The 22,096-nt window shown below is 30.2% G+C and overlaps 2 protein-coding genes across 7 annotated transcripts in view; one reads left to right on the top strand and one right to left on the bottom strand.

Annotated features, from left to right (window-relative positions):
• Window positions 1-768: 768 nt before the first annotated feature.
• Window positions 769-14,681, bottom strand: LOC106478569. 5 transcript variants are annotated; one of them, XR_002609926.1, is made up of 5 exons: window positions 14,416-14,681; window positions 11,569-11,724; window positions 10,228-10,345; window positions 5,723-7,047; window positions 769-1,089 (listed from the first exon to the last, which is right to left on the bottom strand). XR_002609926.1 is itself a non-coding variant. In XM_013939124.2 (5 exons), exons 1-5 carry the CDS (start codon window positions 14,580-14,582, stop codon window positions 1,683-1,685), a joined length of 756 nt encoding a protein of 251 aa, XP_013794578.1. In that variant the 5' UTR covers window positions 14,583-14,642; the 3' UTR covers window positions 769-1,682. The 5 variants fall into 5 exon arrangements, 4 of the variants coding, with proteins under 4 accessions (XP_013794578.1, XP_022237885.1, XP_022237886.1 ...); XM_013939124.2 differs by lacking the exon at window positions 5,723-7,047 and adding an exon at window positions 2,417-2,493 and having other exon boundaries at window positions 769-1,920; window positions 14,416-14,642; XM_022382177.1 differs by lacking the exons at window positions 5,723-7,047; window positions 14,416-14,681 and adding exons at window positions 2,417-2,493; window positions 13,763-14,335 and having other exon boundaries at window positions 769-1,920.
• A 50-nt stretch (window positions 14,682-14,731) lies between these two features.
• Window positions 14,732-22,096, top strand: part of LOC106478568 — a 73,621-nt gene continuing 66,256 nt past the window's right edge. For both annotated transcript variants that reach the window (XM_013939123.2, XM_022382175.1), the window contains exon 1: window positions 14,732-14,988. The gene's annotated coding sequence lies outside the window, so the exon portion shown is untranslated. The remainder of the gene's footprint in view (window positions 14,989-22,096) is intronic.

Genomic DNA, 22,096 nt, shown 5'->3' on the forward strand with positions numbered 1-22,096 from the left:
GTTATGAACTTTAAAAAATGTGGAGGTGGATGCTATGATAAATAACACAAAAATCCCAATTTTCACTCAATTTATTTATAACATTATTACAGTACTCATTATTATCTCACCAAATTTGGTATAAGCTTTAAGAACTCACAATGTATATACTTAAAACATGGTATATACTGTGCGGTGGTCAGGGTGACTTTGTATGAAAAGGTAGCAGCCAAAGTAGGGGTGCTTTCTGTTACCCGCTTTCAACACCCAGCTCTTAATGTCCTTCCACATTTTCATGTTATTAATTAATTGGCCACAGAAGTTCTTAGGGGATGAAGTTGTAAGGTCAAAGTAGGAAGTGGGTATAACTTAAGAAACAGTTCTTTATATCAGCATTATGGTAGGTGTCGTAGTATAAACTTCATCTGAGTTTATGTATTATTGCAATAGTGGCAGCCATTTTTTCTCATTCCTACATAGAGAGTGTTAGCACACTCTCCAAGATATATAAAATGTTTGTGTGCCCTTCCTCATACTGTGTGTATGTTGTGTTATAGAAAATTTAATAAATTTTGTTGTTGTTGTTTGGTGTAAGAACATGGCACCATCTATTTATCATCCCACAAGTTCGTTTGAGATTGGCCAAGCAACCTAGTAGTAGTTAGATAATGGACAAACAGACAGATACATATTTTTGTGCTTTATATATATAGAAAAATATCAGAGAGATTAGTTATAGCTCAAACATTTAATACAAAGTGATATGTTTCACTGAAAACTACACACCCATTAAAATATAATACTGTTTATTCCAAATAATACAATACCCTTTATGGGCAGTGACACACTTCTTAAATTACAAAATAGAGTAATATTATTTACAAGAATATAAAACTATTGGAAAGTACTCAGACATGGAAATGATACATTACGTTATACACAAGAAACACTAAATTAGAAAGTGAATTTTTTTATTAATAACTTGTGAAATATCACTGAATAGAATCTTACTTTTAGATTGTTTTCTTTATATCACAGTATTTGACAAATAGTCTTCTGTTAGGTTCCAGAGTGATCACTTTTTCTTAACTTCAATTTTCTTTAAGTTTTCTATGTAAATTATGTATTTTCCAAAACTGGATTTTATCTATAGCATATAATTATGTGTTTCATGAAGTACATTCCACAAGCAAGTACCAATTGCTTTCTAAGTTTTTATGGCTTTTTAATAATTTTGGAGATTTCCCCGACTTCTTCAGGTCAGTAAAAACCCTGTTTATTCTATCAAGAAACAACTTGATTATTTAAAAACAAACAATTCTTGATTTCCATACAAAATTAAAAAATTTCAGACCTGTACACACATGCATATGACATGGACATTTTAACTTTTCCTCATAATTCTACCCAGCTAACAGTTTGTTAACTTTTAATCTGGTTATGAAGGATAATAAAAACCTCCAACATGCTATATCTCCCCTACTAACATTCTGAAAAGAAAAACAAAACACTAATAAAGTGGGTCCAACTAGGAAATGGCCTTATTTCTTATTCAAACCACATACTTCTGATAAGTAGTTGTAAATCTCATTACTAAACTTGTGTGGAACCGTATTGTGTTACCAGTTTACAGCCTATGAAAAGTAAAAGAAAGAAAATACATCTTGATTTTATTTAAACGTATGTATTTATCATAAGGTCTACTAACAAAAAACGCCAGTTTTTCTTGTTAGCTTGTCAAGAAATATCTGTTCATCTTCTATGTAGAAAAATGTTTTATATTGCAAATTACTAGACATTGTAAGAAATAAATTCTGTCTTTGAGTAGAGACTTCTCCACGATTTATGTTCCACACATCACCAAACTGTTCATAAATAGAATGGAACAGATTACCTTGTTCAGGAAGTTTACATGCAGCCAATAATAAACATTGGTCATCCCTGAAAATTAAGAATTTAAATGAAAGCACCTGAATATTCATGTAAACATGGTATTCATAAAAAAATTATGTATACTTCTTTGATAACTAACACTCAATATGAGCCATGTCTGGTCAATAAATATTTCAGTTAATATTTAAAAAATATGATAAATATATTACTCAACAATAGTTTGATAGAGCTATATATTTATACCTTAACACTTGTATGTCTAAAGTTTGAGAAGTAAGAGCAAATTTAATTCATTTTAAATATAACTTTTAATCCAGTTGCTAACAGTCATTACAACATACTTTAAACTTTTCCATCACAAGATATACATGTACAGACATAGCTTGTAATTTTTGGAAACTAGGAATATAGCAATATTGTTGATACATAAAACTACATTAAGACAACAGTTGAAGGACACTAGTTGAAGGATGTCATTTATTTAAAATTAAAACCTACTGCCACCAACTGTAAGATGAAAGTTATGAAATTTTTTCAACTTTACCTTTTCTTACTGCAAAAATCAGCTGCATCTTTGAGAAGCACTCCTAGTTTGGCAAAGGCCTGTTCTGTACTTGTTTCCTGGAATATATTTATTTTTCTGTAGTGGTGAAATTACAAACAGCTGTGTATTCAATAGTGGTGGGTGATAAGTGGAATTTGATAATTGATTGATCATCAGGCTCATTAATTGATTACTCTCATGTGAAACTTGGATAACTGGAATAATCAAAAATAGTAATAATTATCCAGCCAACCTACATGATTTTGACCCCTAACCCCAAACAAATTGCAACATAAATGAAATATGGTGCATTCGATTCAATAGTGCATGTTCTTGAAAATATTAAAATCCTAGAAATGGAACATAACTTTTTGGGGTAAAAACTGCATTTTTGTAAACAAACTGTGGAAAATATTGGAAAAAAAGATAACTTTTTTATTTTTTGATTGATTAACATGAGACATGGCTCATTGGAATTCCATTACTTAGTTCTATGAGATGTTACATAAAAATTCATGAGGACCTCAAACCTATCTACTGATAGATCACAGAAAAAACAACAACAAAAAAAACAGTCATTTTTGAATATGAATTGTGTTCCTTCTGAATGTAAAATTTCATATGGTATTGATATCAGTTACATACTTTTTGCATTAGTTCAGAATTTACACTTTGTTGTTTAATGTATCGTTTTCCATAATCTTTGTGTACACACTGGCTTAGTTAATTCATTCTCTGCCCTTCTCTCTTAATACTACAGTATCTTGTAAATTATCAAGAGGTTCAGTACATAAAAGTACATATATCAATTATAAAAGCTAACTGAAAAACAAACACAAAAGAAGTTACAATGTTTGCTAATGATATACATCCTCTCACTAGTAGTAGTCAAGCCACAAACAAGCATTTGTTGATAAAAATCAAAATTACACATTTTCCAAGACATTACTTTTTGAAGTCTTCAACTTTATCAATGTTCTTCATCTACAATGTCTCTTTTTCAAACAAATATTTTGAAGTATGATAGACTTCACTATACACATTTTTCCACACTTTTTTTGTAGAGAAGATGATTTCACCAAAAACTTCAAGTGTTCCACCACTTGGATTTTTTCATATGTTTAATATGTTAAAAAGGCATGCTTTTTCCAAAGTACCATACTAAAAGAAAATTATACTACAATTTGTTTGGGTTGAAATCTCAGGTTTACTGGACTATAATCTGAAACATTGATATCAATTAGTTGATTATTTTAATGAGTCATAACACTCATTGATTAAGCTGAATAACCTTGAAATAATTGAAAATAATAATGATAAATCATAATGGCATTATTTTTACTACTTTCGAAATTGGAATAACCTATAACAATAATAACTGGAAATAATTCTAATTAATCAATGATATTACATTAATACTCAAATTCACACACTTTTCAATAAAATTATGGGCAAAAAAAAAATCTATTATTTATATAAATTAGAAAAATACAATATTACACAAACAGAACAACAACAAAGAATATCACTCCAAAATCATGGCTTTAATTATGACAACAGTGCTCGTTTAATCCCAGTTAAAAATCTTAACTTAACTCAAATTGTGTCCATGCTACATAATAACAAAGGTCATGTGACTGGGCAAACTGCCTTTAAACCTTCTCTTTTTGTTTTCCCTGCTGTGATATTTGAGTCGCTTTTATTTTCAGCACAGTCGGTCAACCGCCATATCAAAGGTGATACACAATACCATCATACTTAGTTTTCAAACTCTCAAAATAAGCTGACCAAATTACTGAGACTACACACACTTATCCATATTATTCCAACTCGACATGCATAATTAATTTAGGCATAAGCCAATCATCATGTTCAGTCCAATTTCCCCACAGAAAGTATGTCAATATCAATTACACACACCAGTTGTTACTGAAAGTGTGTCAAAACAAAGAAAAAAGCTTACTGTATATTGTATTGACAGACATAATTGGATTAATTATTATCAGTGGATTATGAAAAAGTGGACCTTTCTTCTTCAGCAGTGACAGGCTAGAGGGAAGGCAGCTAGTCAACACCACCCACTGCCAACTCTTTTACCAATGAACAGTGGGATTAATTGTCACATCATAATGCCCCCACAGCTGAAAGGGAGAGCATATTTGGTGACAGGGCTTCAAACCTGCAACCCTCAGATTGCGAATTGAGCACCTTAACCACTAAGCCATGCCAGGATTCACTGAACTATTTGAATAACATATTATAGTACAAACAAACATTTATATTTTAAAAATATAAACCAACATTATAAAGTAAACATAATATAATTAATATATTTTCTTAATTGTTCATTAGTTTAAGCACTATGGAGTGGGGAGGAAAGACTCGTCACTCTACAGTATCAGATAACATGACTACTTGCCCCATCTAAAGTTTTCATTGGTAAACTAAAAAGACTGGCTATACTCAAAAATTTTTATCTCTTTTTCAAACTTAAAAATTAAGTAACTGACTTTCATTAGGGTAGAACTTTTAAATCACAGGAACCTATCATGTATCCACCACTACCAAAAGAACATCTTTCTGTACGTACATGGATTATTTATTTCCTTTATTATTTATTATTACATTCTATTTTACTATCATTCATAAGAACTAGCAAACCAGTAAGTTAGCCTTCTTGTTCCCAGAACAGGTAAAGCAACCACAGCATCAAGGGGGGAAAAAGCACATTATTATTTCTAAGAACCCATGAGTGAAAGCAAAGGAGAATAAGTTATGTCAACCACACTACACCTACCATGTCCAGTGTCAATGAGATCTTTCACCCAATAACAGGACTCATCAGGCTGACTGGGATACAACAAAGTAGTGGTTTGAGCACTATACAACATCAATTTTCATGAATAAGGACTTTTGTGGTGTGAATCAGGCTATTTGGGATACAACAGACAAAGTAGTGGCATAGGCACTAAATATGTCATTAATTTTCATGAACAACTGTTATGGTGTGAACCAGATTAAGCAAATGAATTGTTATTATCACCAATTTCACTTATAAGTCATCATCAGGCATATACATAAAGTACAAACTAAAAAAGTCACATGACTGACGATTGCTCACGACTTAATAAAATTATTTTATTAATGTTTGGTTCTTGGTTTAAAATTATTTTTTTTTTACATTTCAATAGATATCCTATAGTTTTATTGAACTGCAATGTTTGTAAACACAGGTTTGTTTTGTTATTATGTTCACCAAACAATAATAAATTGTCATCTAATCAGATAAGTTTACTGTTTAGTGACCACAGTAGTTGACAGTAAAATATTTATTCTATTCAAACAAAATAATAAGTAAACCAACTAACAGGTCACTTAATAGAATAATGTTGCATTTGAAAAAGTTAAGAGAGTAAGCACATAACATTATTTGTTTTTATCTTCTATGAGAGCACAGTATACTAATAAATTAATCAAAAGTCATTGATTATTGAGCCTGTCAATTAATCAATTAATAAGTACTGCTAATTGCCCAGCTCTAAATGAACTGTGGCTAAAAGTACTTTTAAATAACTAAAAATTTGAGAAAAAAAGGATAAACCACATTCTGATGACTAAAAACTATCTCATATTAGCCTCCACAGAACTCTCTCAAATCCTCGACAACATTTGATTCTCATATCTAATCACAAAACAAAAACTGTCAATTTCAACTCTTAATTTTCTATTGTTATAGCACACATAGAGTTATGCTTGTTTGTATTATAATTAAAAGCTTTCCACACTTCTAGAATTTGCCAATGTGTCTAAATTAGCTGTACCTAAAATTACACCAATTAAGCTACTAAAGATGGAACAAACAACTGGAAGAGAAGATACAACAAACTCTGCTGGATTAGGTTTTGTTTTAAATAAGCAATTAAAAGATAGTTTTGAACTATCTAACTGCATCAGTATTATCTTCTGATAGCATGATGAGTTTACGGAAAAATTTTTTAAAACAATTCTCCAAAACCAGTTCTTCAAAATAACAGGTAATTGAATGTCCAATTTTTAGATTTAATTTTAATTATAAATTAATGTATTACAAGAAAATTAAGAAAAATATTACAAAAAGGCATATAAATCACCTTTCAATGATCTTTTGAAGTGAGATGGACCAATATTACTTAATACACATAGAAAGACATACATATGTCAAAAATGAGATATTTAATCAGAATGGAGAATGTTACATCATGATAATACAATAGGCAATTTTATCAGACCATTAAAAAATATTATAAAAACATTCATATTATTTGTTGGTTGAAATGCACTGACAAGTCTTCTTAATCTCTCTGCACAGTTATGATATTTTTTTCAACCAATAGAAGGTTCCTCACCACTCAAAAGTTGGTCAATATGTAGCTCATTCAGACTTTGTTCCCTCTTTATCGCAGAAATTAGCTTCCATATATTTGGATGATTTGCAGAAACTTGTTGCAAAAAAAAGCTATGATGCCATTCTTCTATAGAACTGTTAGATTTTAGCAAGTCCTGCTGTACAACTTCATAGCAGTTCCACATCTCAACCTTAAATACAGGTGGCCAGCATTGTTGTTTCCAACCAGAACGTCCAATCCAAGTATCTTTGCATAGAAAAATGTTTTCATCAATAAGAAAGTTGAAAATCTCTGCAACATGGTCTGTAGGAATAAATGCTAGTGCAAAGAACATAGAAATTTTCTAAAGTGAATTATGCATCTGTGTCGTATTTTTGCCTGAGGCCATTTTCACTAATTTCATGATAAATACACTGACAAAAATGGAAAAAGCACCCACGATTAACTGCACATGGAAATTCAATGTTAATTGCATTTATCATTGCAATTTCAATATCTGTTAGTATAGACACTGGATTTAAGGCAGGTATTAACTCCTTTATTTCTCTAAGAAGTCTAATATATGTATGTTCATTGTTATTCAGCAACAATGCATAAATTAAAGGGATGAAAATTCTTCCTTGCAGCTCATGAATTGTATATAGTTGTTCAAATATATTTGCAATGGTCTTATATATTCCATCAGCATACAAATTATCACAACTAACTAACCCTAGATTTTGTTTCCCACATAAATTCTGAATAGTTCTTTTTATGCTGTCTATGGATGGCAACTTATCTGCCTCAGCTTGACAGAGTCCAAACGATGCATGCAAGAAAATATAATGCAGTGCATCATGTGTATTCTTTGAATCACTTCTAATAATATGCATTACATTCTTAGCTTCAATACGAGTGGCATCACCAGAATGGTTGTGCTCACAACACTCTTGACTAACGTTATCACCAACTGTTAATACACGACCTTTGCATTTTTTTTTTTTAAATGGCTCACATTTTTAATAAACTTTTCCTTACTTGTTTGTCTTTAACAAATAAATATCTGTTTGACTCTAACTTAGGTTTGCCTTTCTCACTCTTAAAATTTAACATTTTATGGGAAACAGTTTGCAATAACATTATAATACCTTTCTCGATGCACTATGAACAACCACTTCACAGTACTGTTCATATACAGTAACTAATGGTCAGCTGATGGATTTTCAAACACACTTCTCTGGATGTTTCAGATTATTCAACACTCCTCAGCAGTGATGGCTGAGACTAACACATCAAAACAATTTTCATTTGTATGTATAGGAAACCTGTGCCTTGGTCAGGGAACTTTTTTGGCATTTGAGCAGTGCAAAGTGTTGCAAGTGTCATACTTTGATCAATACATCAAAAAACACTGCCAGTGGATCACTTCATCATTTGCTCAGCTGTCACATGAGGTATTATCCCTTGATCTGCATTGTAACCTTAGTTCCTTGCTTCTGCTTTTATGGGAATTAAAATGAAGCAAACATTATACAGCCAGTGTGGTATATGAAAATTTGTAGTGGTACTAATTATGTAACAAACACATAATGCTTGTGAATGTACATTTCGAAAAATTTAAAGAGTACGAGCACGATGAACCATACTTGACATAATTTCCACTTTTAAAAGGAGTTTGAATCTTTTTATTCAACAATGTCATTAAAATGTTAACTGTTCCATAAATGATGATGATCCTTATTAACCATCTTGCAACCAGTATGTCAATGTGTGCATTTCAAAACCTTTTACAGAGTTACATTAAAAGTTTAATGATACTAGATTATTAACAATGTATACAAATAAACTTGACATCAAAACCAAATCTTAATATTATATAAATTTTAAGTTCTTAATTTTATAGGAAAACGTTATTAAAAATCCTCAATCTCCCCTAGTATGAGAATCTCAACATTTGTTCTCTAGGTCTATACTCTTCTCTAATTTACCAACACTCTTTGAAGTAGGAAATTTAATTTCAATTACTCATTATAACATAGATAGTACTAAAGAATAGCCTAAATTTTATAACCTGAATCTTATTTGTTTATGGAGTTATGAACTAAAAAATCAGAGCTACCTACACCTCTCTTTCATAAATAGCCAATAATTCTTTATGATGTTTTATATTATATAATTTATAAGCAGTAGAAAGGCAAAGTTTTAATATATCAAATGACATATAATGTATTGTTGTTTTCAGTATAAAGTATTGTCAATTTCAGTTTGAAAGTTTAGTTCACGATTTTCAAATCGAGCAGAAAAGGGAATTAAAATCCTCCTTGTCCTAGTTAGAAAGCCAGTTAAATTATAATAGTTATAGGACATTGTTTGCCTTGTGCATGTTATTCTTGTGTGCTTAAGTGCATTATTTAAGTAAATGAAAATTATTTAGTGTACTAGTATCATCATTAAAAGAAAAATAGGCTTAAATTTCCTCAACAACCAGCAGCAAACAAAAAAAAAACAAGAGGTCAAAAGCAAGTACTACATTTCCTGCTTTTCATGTACATTCCTTATTTATGGTTCTAAAAGTAACTAAAATATAAAAAGTAGGAAATTATTGGGTTAGATAAGGTCAGACAATGAAAAAAAATCTTCACAAGGTATACTGGTGAGCAGTCCATATGTTACATCATTCAATATGGTAATATGAGCTATGCATTTGCTGAATGATTTCCAACTCATGTGGCTGGATTATTAGTTAAGCACAATTGGAAGGGCAATAAAACAATAAAATTAAGTATAAACAGATGTAGGCTGTTATGAGCCTTAGACTCCTTAGGATAAATAATTGTAGTTTTCTTTCATAATCTGCAGTCATTTTAGAAAGAAAAAAAGATAATTTAGACTTGTTTGTATTTTGTATAGTGGTTACAAGGTTGGTCAAATAGTCCAAGTCTGTATATGGTTATGGTATATAAACAGATAAAATATAGTTTTACTAAAAACACACATTTGATATGTATTTTGGAGGTTATAGAAGTTATGCAAATGAAATTTTAAAATATTCAGATGAAGAAAAGTATTTTCAATCTTTAACATGAAAATCAGAGTGTTGAACAATTTGATATAAATACAATTCTTTAATAAAAATAATCAATTAATAAATCTGATTTCTTACATACAAAAGACTTGCAATGTTTACTGAAAGCTTGCCAAATTTTGTGAATATACACAAAACATATTAAATGTTATAGGATGGAAAATCTGTTGGTTACTTTGTGGTTAAAAAGTCAGTCACATCAACCAATCCCTTATGGAAAGAGTTAAGTAAGTAAATTTATACTATTGTAACTGACTTTATATCTACAATTAAATACTAAGTTTAGTTTCTTCAACAACTCTGCACATAAGTTTCAAATATTTAAAGAAACCTGGAAGTGCACATTAAACAACAGTACTTACTTTAGTGAGTTGAGTAACATAATGATCAAGATCATCCACTAGTATTGCTGCAGGGATCACTGAGTTCATGTGTATTCTGGCCAAGTACTGCACTAAGTCAGATACTGACCACATATACCTACAATAATGTTTAACAATATCTTCTTTCAATTCATTTTTTTAATTATTTAAAGATAAAAATATCTATTCATTGCATAAGAACTGGTATTTTATAATAATATCTTCAAAATTTAACAATAAGAAAGAAGTACCAAAATAGAATGGGGGGGGGGAGTAAGTGTAAAAACTGCATATCACAGGTACACAACTGGTATTACGAAAGCATTATACACATAATAATGATAATGCAAAATATAAAGATGTATTTGACAAAAAAAAATTACATAACTTCTTAGACAAAAATAAGATATTTTAATTAGTGACATCATAAACTTGATCTAGATTTACAGTTTACAAAAAAGACTAATGACTAACCACATTCATAAAAATTAACAATTCAAGTAATATCTATTCAAGTATATAAATGTACAGTTATAAGGTAAGTAATTTTTCTAAATGCTTTGAACTATTCAGCAAAATTTCATTGCATAATGAAATTTCCATAAAAAATACTATCTAAAGAGTGAATCTGTTCCTTATACATTTCCACACTTGATCAATCAGCACCAACCTTGACACAGTGATATAGGACGACATGAGGAGGTAGATCCCCCCCCCCCCATCTAATCAGTATGTCTTTCCTTTCAGCATTGGTACTTTTATGTATTTTTATTGCACTTTTTATTATGTTCAGAAAAAAATAAAAAAATAGAAGCACAATTTCCTATCCTTTGTTAAGAGTTTTTATTTCACCCATCCAATGGAGGATACTTCAGCTAGTCATAAATATAAAACATTTGTCTCCTGTAAAGGAATTTGTTACTTGTTACATAACACACAAACAATAATAAGTACACCCTAAATACCACAAATATCTTTAATTTTTGAACACATCAAACATTTAGAAAAATATCTGAAGTTTAATAACATTTTTTTTTTTCACATATATATTTGTCAATAGTTAAATTACACAAACTTAATACAAGCTGTAACTCAGAAGTAGAAAGGAGACAAGTTTTAACACACAGAATATATTTTCATGATCATTATTTGTTTTCATCTATATTTTGGAGTTTATGACCCACAAATTAACAAATTATGAAAAAAAAATTAAAACTTTTAATTAAAAGCATAACATATACAAGATACAGTGTCCATGTATTAAAGGGTTAATGTGCAATACAAACTGATTTTTCTAAATGATTTCGCTGCAATTTGAATAAGGTACAATATTTAACATACATTAATTTTACATGCTGCATTGCCAGTGGTTTAGGAGAGGGCATTCCGTGAACATGCAAAGGTAGTTTATCTAGGTGTTTTGGTCGAATAAAAATCACTTGGTCATTCTTTGTTGAAAGAGTTACTGCAGCTTGGAATAACAGTGATGTTTTACACCTGGAAAGAGTTGCATTAAATAAATCCTCCATAAAAGGAAAAAAAAAACTGAATATAATGAAATTCCTTTTTCTTTTAATTTTTATTTTACCAAAATTTTAGCCATGTTCCACTTTTAATGTAACACAACACACATCATAAACTTTTTTCCTGTAAACACTAATCGTAGCTTAATATATAAAAAATTTCATAACTTTGAAACACAATTGTCAAACATCAATGACAAGAAAAAATACATATTTTACCCTCAAATTCAAAGAACAATACACATATAGTTCAGAATGGTCCTGCTATGCATTATATAGAACATATTTGGTTCCCTATTCTAAATAGGTATCTACAATATTTTATTTCCAATTCAAATATTTTATTGCATTGTTAACTATTTCATGGAAATCAGTTAAACATGATTTTACTGGTATAGTTGAGGGGTCTCTGCAGAAGTAATCTATCTCACGTATTTCATTTTAAATAAATATGAGCAAAAATTAACTTGACTTACAAAATGCATGTAGATATAAAATTGATATAATTTAATCAGTAAATTATTTATAATGTGGAAGTTTAATTTTTTTACCCTAGTCTATTTTATGTAGGGCTCTTTAACAAAGTAACAAGTTGTTTAGATAAAACAAAATCATATCAATAAGATAAGCAATATGCCATCTAAATTTACACCTTGAATATACAAGTGTCATTTTATAGAACATAGTTAGCACACATACAAAATTTAAGCAAAAAAAAACAACTAATCTTTGTATTTTGATGGAACAATACACTTCTACAAGCACTGTTAGTTTTTGTGTAAAGAAAAAGTTGTAAAAATATACCTATTTTCATATCTTTAGTGATTTCTAACTTAGGACAATAATGAAATCAGTACTTCACTTTATTTTTTTAGTTTGACAAGAAAAGGTTTATTATCCAAAAAAAAATTATCAGTCACACTACAATGTGCACTATGTTTTGAAATAAACACGAGATGGCTGTGATGTGGCCAAACAAAACTACATAAATATTACCCAAAAGTTTTTTTTGTTATGCAATACATCTGATAACACCAATACTTCAAATACATGAATTAAGGAGAACAATCAAACTATTTAAAATCAGCCTTCATTGACTGTTTCACTATTTGGAAAAACCATGTATATGTAGTTACACATACTCAAAAATGGTTCCAAACAGATGCATATGCCCAAGAAGATACCAAAATGTAACAAGGTTTACATTTACTCAAGAATGTTCAGTATGTCATTAACTTAACTGTACATTGAAAGGTTATTTCAAAAAAAAAAAAAAGCTTGTTTTGACAAACATTTTTTTTTTTTAAATCAAAGACAAATAACCCAAGACTACTCTAAAATGCTTTTATTTACTAACATGAAATAACTAATTTTTGCCAATGAAATTAAGCTCAAGTTCAAATAAAGTTTTAGTTTCCAATTTTCAAAGAGACAATTTTGAGGGAACAAGACAAAATTTCCAATTATTTAATTGGGATAATGAATTTAAAGGTGATGTAGGGCATGTATCAAAACTTTTGCAAATATGCATTTTCCTAAAAAGAGAAAAGGATAACAGAGTAGATGAAACCTATCTAGCTTACTAAAGACATAAACTTGATAAAGAAGAAAATCAAGGATACGTGCCATGAGTTTGACACACAGGATGGAAGATTTACAGAACTAGAGGAAACATGTACTGATCCCCCATCACCATTATCCCTCAACTTTACCACCCCACATAACTTTAATTGACTGCATTAGAAACATTTATTTCCTCATTAGTATAATAATATTTAATAGCCTTTGCAAAAACATCAACCTACTATCTTACTCACATGCAAAACATCCATTCCACCAAAACTTTTCAACAAACACTGAAACAAGCATCTTAAATTCATACACCCAAACTCCTTAAAATGGTACATAGATTTCAACATAAGACTTATTCCTTGACCTACTTGGAACCTTCTCACCACAATTAAACCTCTGTAACATACCCATAAAAATCGATCTATGACCTCTACACTTACATGTTTGGGCAATTTCCTGTACTTTTCCATTCACTCCTCTGACCTAACCTTCCCAACATCGTTATCTCTAACATGTATACAATTTGATAACCCTTCTTTTCCTAATATAAACAGTGATATGCTGGTCTTTATACTTCATTACTTTAGTATTTATCCAGTTGGATCCTCACTTCAATTAATTTATTGTACTCTTTGCTCACTTTCAAATAATTCAAAGTATCATTGGCGCTTGCAAGTTGCATTGAAATAGAACAGGATGAAGTTTTACTTTTAACTTAACTTGAACTCTACTGTTACTGTTAACATTAAGTTAACTGAATAAGCGAGAGCAATATAACTAAAAAAAATTGAACGATTTGTAGGTGAATTTGAATACCACTAAATTTCAAGTAGTATTAATCTTCTTGGATAGCAACTGAGCTTGGTGTAATATCGTGAATCAATCACTAGCTATAAGCCTATAATCTGAAGTTGAAGCTTATAAATTCACTTTTTTCAGTTACAGTTACACTTACAGCTGTACACGCGCCTGCGCTTTTATGTTTTCCTGTATAGTGTAGGCCTACTTTACATGCAGTATCGCTGTTACTGTTAATCGTTCAAAACTACACTCTTCAATAGTACCCACACATTGTAGGCATTTATACACTTACTGTGATTTCTCCCCTGTAAGCGTGATGAAACATCCATTAGTGGAAAATGTCCAAACTTTATCCACAGAGGTTTCATCTAGAGAAAATGGAAAAAATAATTTTTGATAAGCCAACATATCTATTCTCAAATGAGAGTAGATTAAATGTTTCGTTAACTTTTTTTTCATAAAATAGGCCTAACGCAGATGTTTCTACTTGTCAAAACATTTTTATTGGATAATAATGATATCATGCCATGCGCAATGCTTCACTTCTTATTGGCTAGAGCTGACATCATGTGTAGCTCAATTTAGCAAGTGATGTAAGATTTGGAAGAAACTCTGACAGTCATACAAGTTTAATTATAGATCAATTTTACCTACATGCTGTTAAAGTGTTGGTAGTGGTCGCATTAAATTGATAACAACAAATAATTACAGAAAATGTACATATTATAATCAAATCATATAGAAAAATATATACATCAATATGGAGATGGACATTTTGTTGAGGTTAATGGCTTCCGAGTTCTAGACATCTCGAGCCGTACTAGTAGTGTAATTCTTTCCGTGAGGAAGGCAAACAGTTGTACAGGTAGGCAGGGCTTGAATAAGGTTTAATTTTTATGTTGAAGGCATGAAGGGTTTTTTTCTCATTTTGGTACACGTGTACTCTAATGTAACAGCTATTTTCTATTTAAAAAAATGTAAATTTCATGTATAGGCCTAACCGTTTTTCTGATTTTGTTTGAAAATGGAAGTTATACTTAGCATGCCCAAGATTTCTGAAAAAAAAAAGTGAAATAAATATGAAATTTAATAAATACTGTCACTCACAGTTATTTGATTTTGCCTTATTAATCTTTTCTCTTATATTAGCTTAGCCCTTATTTTAGTACTGTACCAAGACAATTTTTTTTTATGTTGTAAAGATTAAAATGTATTGTTTTCTGTAAATTATTCAATATTTGCTGATTGTTTTTTGTACTGTAGTCAACATTCATGTAGACTGTGTATTACATCACAAGTTTGGCAATTAAGGAGTTTAATGTTATATCTTTAAATTTTAAGTATTAAGGAAATACAAAATATAGATAGTGCTGAAATGTATTCTAGAGATATGTCACTTTAAGTTTAAATGAGGATATTTGATTCTGATATAAAAATCAAGAAATTCTTAGTCTGTAAGTGCAGTGTAGTGAATTACTTTACCATTCAGATATTTTTTGGATTTTCAGTTTGCTAGATTACTGTTTTATTGTAAGTTAACTTTCACCCAACAGTGGGACAATTGTAGTTGTGATTATTCCATGATAAATAACTTGCTTTATTTGTAAAAAGAAGGCACTGAATGAGAATAAAACTAGTTAAGGAAGAAATCACTCAAACATTCTCAAGTTTTAGTAGAGCTAGGGAGTACAAAAATTAGTGTTCAAGATAATGTACAGAGAGCTACTGAACTTTTGAAGGAAACTTGAATAATATACTGGAAGTTTCACTATGTATGCCATGCTGTTAAAGCAGTTGATATCAGTTTTATAGTTGTTTTTGAAATAACAAATCTCAGAATTGTTTTATATCATAAGAATGTAAAACAAAGTAGTGTAACAGAAGCCCATCTGACTCATTGAGGTCACCCCTCCACCTTCTTTCTATTTACCTAAACAAGAAACTAAGGCACCATAAAATTACTAAATCTTTTCAAACCAAGAACTAAAATGGGTTACATTATCATCAGGCAGACCATTCCATAAATCTATAACTGACCTAAGTCTGTATCTTTTTTTTTTTTTTAACCACATGTGAAACTGAGGATAGGCAGAAATAGTTTATTAACTCATGAAGACATTGTTTTTGTCATGGAGAAGAATAGTTGAAGTAGTTTCCCATTGATATGGGCTAATGAAGCTCAGATCTTTTATCTGTAATATTTAGTTTGAACTCTAATAAAGAAAGTACACTTTATGAAAGTACTCATTTTATTAGGTTTCTTTTCATATAATATTCAGTTATATAAATATGTATCTTTCTCATTTTACCATTCACACAAACTACCAATAAGATGATTGTTTGAACCTCTTAACAGTTTATGGCATCTGAATTAGGTGTCCTATAATCCTTTAACATTAAGGTAACATAAATTTCTCACAGTTCAAATTACTTAAACCAGAAAGCATTCCAAGAACACTTTTTTATTTTCACCACAGCCAAAAGTTAGTTTTCCAGAAGTTGGGGACATAATTCTAATAGTAACTGTAACTAGTTTTAATAAAGATAATGTTATATGTAAGAATAATGTACTCTTATACAACTACATTATTTCTAACCACCACCTCCACAAAGTCAAAAGCAATATCTTCATTAGTAGAATATGTCTCGTGCTGTATAAGAAAATTCTCCACAGTCTCTAGAAATTCTTCAATTTTATGCTGGTGGCTTGTAGATTTTTTTTCTTCCTTTAAAGGTCTTCAACCTCATCCTCCACAATTTCTCCAGCCTCAGTGATATATTACTTCTCCTATTTACTTTTAGCTTGCATCTTACAAAAATTCTCTTCCTCTAATTAGTAAATACTTTAAGGCCTCAACCTTAACTTTTGAAGGCACTAACAAATGATTGCTTGTTATATTTTTCCCCAATAATAAATTGAGGATTTCTGTGAGCAATATTGATAAATTAATATTCTAGTCAGAGCAATCTTTGTACTTGAAATTTAAAATCAGCCTGGCAATCAACATAACTCATTAAATACACCTTTTTTATGTTTCTATTTATAAGGATTAGAATAAATTGTTTCATCAGATGGGTTCCCTTGCTGTTATGATATTTTCAGCTATAATCTCAGTATTATCTATCAAGGCTATGCCAGTTTAGAAGATTTAGGTTAGTCCTAAATACATGTATTAAGCTAACAATTACTAACAGTACTGTACTAATAAAAAAATAAATGAAGTAATGACATGTGATTGTTTGTTTTTTTCTAAAAATAAGTAACTGTGTCATAATTATTTCACATATTAATTGTGAAGATATATGTGTATATCTTCTGTCATATTTTCAAATATTGAAACACTTTTATTTCATGTGACAGTGTTTTTATTTTAACTATCTCACTAAAGTTAAAAGATGTTCAGTTTGGGTGGAAACATGTATCTAGGCTACAAGTTCCTGGATTGATGAAGTCTACAGTATCCCATTGCTGATACCACCCTATACAGAAACAAATGTTTTATTATTAAAATTTATGGTTCAAATTACAAAAGCTAGCAAAGTATTAGAAGTCAATAGACCTAACATTATAAACAAATTAAGAGAAATATGGAAAACAAATCTTCATTTGATGTCATTTCTATATTCTATTATTACCTCAAATTAGCAACCTGAATCAGTTAGGCACAGTATTTTTAATCATGCTTCTGCTAAAGTTGCACTACATAAGCTGGTTAGTGTAAGTTGAGCTATCTTTCCTGTGTCTTGCAACTAATCAAGTAAGTTGAAGCTTTAGTTTCACTATCTATTACTTAGCCGGTATGACATGCAGCTGAAATGAGGATTGTAAAACCAGCATGGTACATGTAAGTGATACAATGTTATTAATCACAATTATAGTAATCTTCATTATAAATGACTGAGATGTGGGTATCATGGATGTAGTGATACATAAAAAGAAAGCTCTACAAATTTTTGTTCTGAAATATGTATTAGTAATTTTTTCTAAGCTCTAGTAGTTAAATTGCAATAGTTTGCTGTCATTAATGTTTAGCCCTTACCTTAAAACCATTAAAATGACTTTCATATTCTTGTTCAACTAATACCAGGAAATCAGACATGCTAATCATAGTATTAGTATTATTAGTATAATTTACTATGTCCCCTAAAATCTGTGACATTATCCACTCCCCAAGGTCAGAGCTCTATCTATGCACCTCTGTTTAAACTGTTTTAAGCGATCCATAAAGTTTGGTTAGAAGCTTTCCAACCTGCTTAAGTGAAATACATCACGTGTAAACATCTCACAATTATTAAAACTGTCTCGCACGATCTAAACATCTTGTCTGTTGATTCAGACTTTTCTGATTATATCTCATTTAATCTTTGCATCCTGTTTCAGATTTGTTGCTTGTACCTAAAAAAATATGAAAAAGCTCTTGAAATTGCTACATATGCTGTACACCAAAACTTATCCTTAAAGCACAGAAGTTGCTCTTTGGTCCTTGTTAATTTCTTTCATCTGCCATTCATTAGCATCATTGTGTTTAACTGTGACATGCATAATAAAACAAGCATTTTCCTTAGGACCTACCTCTGAACTTTTATTTCTTCTGCACAGCATCCTGAATGGTAGTGCTGAAGTTCTGATAGGTTGTTAAACGTGCTCTATACTTTTGACTGTGGGGTGCTGTAATTTTAACAGTCAATCCCACTATTCAATTAATAGTACCGATGAAAGTGATAGGGGCTGCTAACTGGTTTTGCTCTTTTTTGACACCAGTTTTAACTTGGAGATGACTGTGCCTGAATCTTGGGGATCTCTGAACTTTTCATTCAGCCAGTATGTCACATAAGCTAGATGCCATTGATGTTGAAAATACCAATACCTAACCTATTACTCCCAAGTAAGCAAATTCAAGTCATAGTTTCTCATGCATAGCGATACATACTTACCTTGCAGTAGAACTAGGTGGTTAATGGAATTTGCTACTTCATTGTTCACAGTTGAAACTAATCTTCCTATTTTCAGATTTTTAAGACATTTTTGAACTACCCTTTGTTTAATATGATAGACATCATCAGATATAGCAGTTTTAGAATGAAATTGCTTTTTCAACTCTAAAGTATTGTACATGAAAATGTATCGTATATGTAATGTAGTACAAAACCTTTCACAAGGTAGAAGTATGATTAATACCTTTCAATGGGTTTTTCTACCTATAAATATTCAAAGACTACTATAACTAAATAGCTTGATGCTTCATTAAAAGTGATTATCCCTAGATTTCATATAAGGTTAGTAATGGATTTTGTTATAATGTGTGATAGATAATATATAATTAGTGGAAAATTCACTCTGATCCTAGATAAACAATACATTATTTGTCAAGAAAACATTTGATGACACTACATAATCTCCTTGAAGAGATGTTAAAATGATTCAAGAGATGGAAATCAAAGTTTTGTGAGAAACATTGAGGCAATACCAAAGAAATTTTATATTACTGACATTTCAATGTTTTTCTATTATCAGCATGAAAAAACTTAATAATTAACAATTTTATAAGTATAAAAACATTAGTAGCTTGATAGTGATTGAAGTTTAAAAAGAACATATTAAAATGATTACTGCATTTACATTTTACAGTACAGGCTATAAGAAACTAGAACCACGGGTATGCTGAGAAATCAGTAAGTCGGACAACTTAAATCGTGTACTAGTTAGGCAATGTTTAAGACACACGATGACAGTCAGACTGTTGTTTTTCATTTTTATTGTATTTCTTATCTAGCTAGAGCTAGTTGTTATTAAACAGAAATTCTATTTGTGTAAATAGATTAATCATTTAATAATGTTATATTGTAACTGTTATTACTCAATGTATAGTAATTTCTGACAAATGCGGTTAAATGAGCAAGTTATTCAGCAATCAGAATTCTTTGAACAAATAAATAACTGAATATTAACTTGTATTAACTTTTTTAATTAAAGCAGTCTTATCTTAAATTACAATGAACATTTGTAGCTTGTAGTTAGTAAACAGTATATTGAGTTAAAGTTTGTTTAGTCCAACCAGGATGAACTCAATAGGCATCACTGTGGCTAGTTATGTAACCAATGGCAACTTGGACATGCCTTCACATTTATGAGTTTTGTACATATTGTATGCAGTTACATCAACAGAAATAGTACTAGCTATTTTGTTGAGTTGAGTTGGTATGCATCTGAAGCTAAACAAATGTGTGTGAGTTGTGTCAAAGCTACTAAGGTTTTATGTGGCAGTCAGTCCTAATTCTTACTTATTAATAAAGATTAGTCTAAGAATTTGGTGCTACTCTCCAGTTGCCTTCCCTCTGGATGGCTGGAATTTCAAAGTTAGGGGTGGCAACAAGTAGGTTTAGTAGTCTAAACAAACTTTAAAAAAAGAGAGAAATCATAAGGGCAATATTTTGATTAATTGTATAGCTAGAGTAATCAGAAATGTTAATTTACATTAGTTCATTGTTTTTGTGATATTAATCGAGATCACTGGTAATAGTTGAATTGAGTTAATCAACCAACTCTACCTTTCAATATATCTAATGGGGAAAATCACCTATTACAGACACCTTTGGATCATTTTCTCCCAAATCTTCACCAACAACCATGAATTCAAATCTGTTTGAATTGGTTACCTGTATAATTTAAAGGCTTGTTTCCTGAGAACTACTTTCTACATGCACTTTAGTAAAACTACCTTTTCCTTCTTATAATTTAAAAAAATAACCTTAGCATTAAGATTTTTTCATATTCTTTCTTCTGTAACTTTGTAGCCAAAACTATCTTTTACACACACACACAGATTTTCCCCCAAAGACAACATTAAAATCTGTTTCATAAGCTCTCAAAAAAACAAAAATCAGTTGAAAACTACAGCTTTTAACCCTCCATATTGTAAGTGGAGAAGAAAAAGCATTACAGTCACTACAGCGGTTTACAGGTAAATAATATATAAGACTTAAAAAGATCAGAAAGAAAAAGCCTCTATAGAAAAACAAATCAACACCAATTACATTGATTTACATTAATGATCTCAAAGTAGCTGGTCATAATCAATAACAACAAAAAATGATTAAAGAAATCTTTAGGCTTATTTCAAACTTTACGATTAATGTAAATGTCATTGCTCTAAATCTTATTTTTATAATTAATGATGAATGTAAAACAAATGAAAAAGCTATAGACAAGACAAGTAATATAATTATGAAGAGTACAATCAGTCCTTTAACACTATATATATAGCACATTTAAAACTTAACTATACCCCATATGGGAAAGAAAAGTGTACAGCATGAATGTCACTCAATCCTAAGCACTCCAATAGCAAAAACTAAAAATTGCATCGTAATAATAAAACTAATACTTAGCTTGCAAATGAAGAGATTGTTTTCCAACTGATACAGCAAATATATTAAAAAGATTTCAGAAGCTCAGTTCAGCACATCTGTCCTCTAATCTATTACAGCACATTATAAATTAATGTTATTTTAGAGTCTGTCTAGACAAAGTAAAAGAATTTTAATTTTTTAGGCTAAACATTATGATGTATAGAATTTCAGGAGTCTTTGATGGGTTGTAGTTTATTTTATTTTTTGTAACAACATACATATGATTCCTCTACATTTTTTTATTTCTATACATGTATCATGTTAATTATGCTATTAATTACAGTGGATATTAGATTGGTCTATATCTGTTAAGATCAGTTGTAGTTAGTGTTGCTAGAATGTAGGAGTCTTCATGTTAAAAGTAATGATTGTGGAATGTTTGTTCTTTATTAGATACAGTTTCCTCAGACCACAGTTAAAAACTGCAATCTTTATAATCTAAAGAATTGTCAATTCTTCGTTCTGCAGTGACACCCTCCCAGTCTAGAAAGGGTTAAGATGCATTTTAAGTTTGTATTGTATTCCATTAACACAGAATGAGAATTTTTTGCAGCCAGTTGATT

Source organism: Limulus polyphemus, unplaced genomic scaffold (genome assembly GCF_000517525.1).
Source record: "Limulus polyphemus unplaced genomic scaffold, Limulus_polyphemus-2.1.2 Scaffold225, whole genome shotgun sequence".
Lineage (NCBI taxonomy): Eukaryota > Metazoa > Arthropoda > Merostomata > Xiphosura > Limulidae > Limulus > Limulus polyphemus.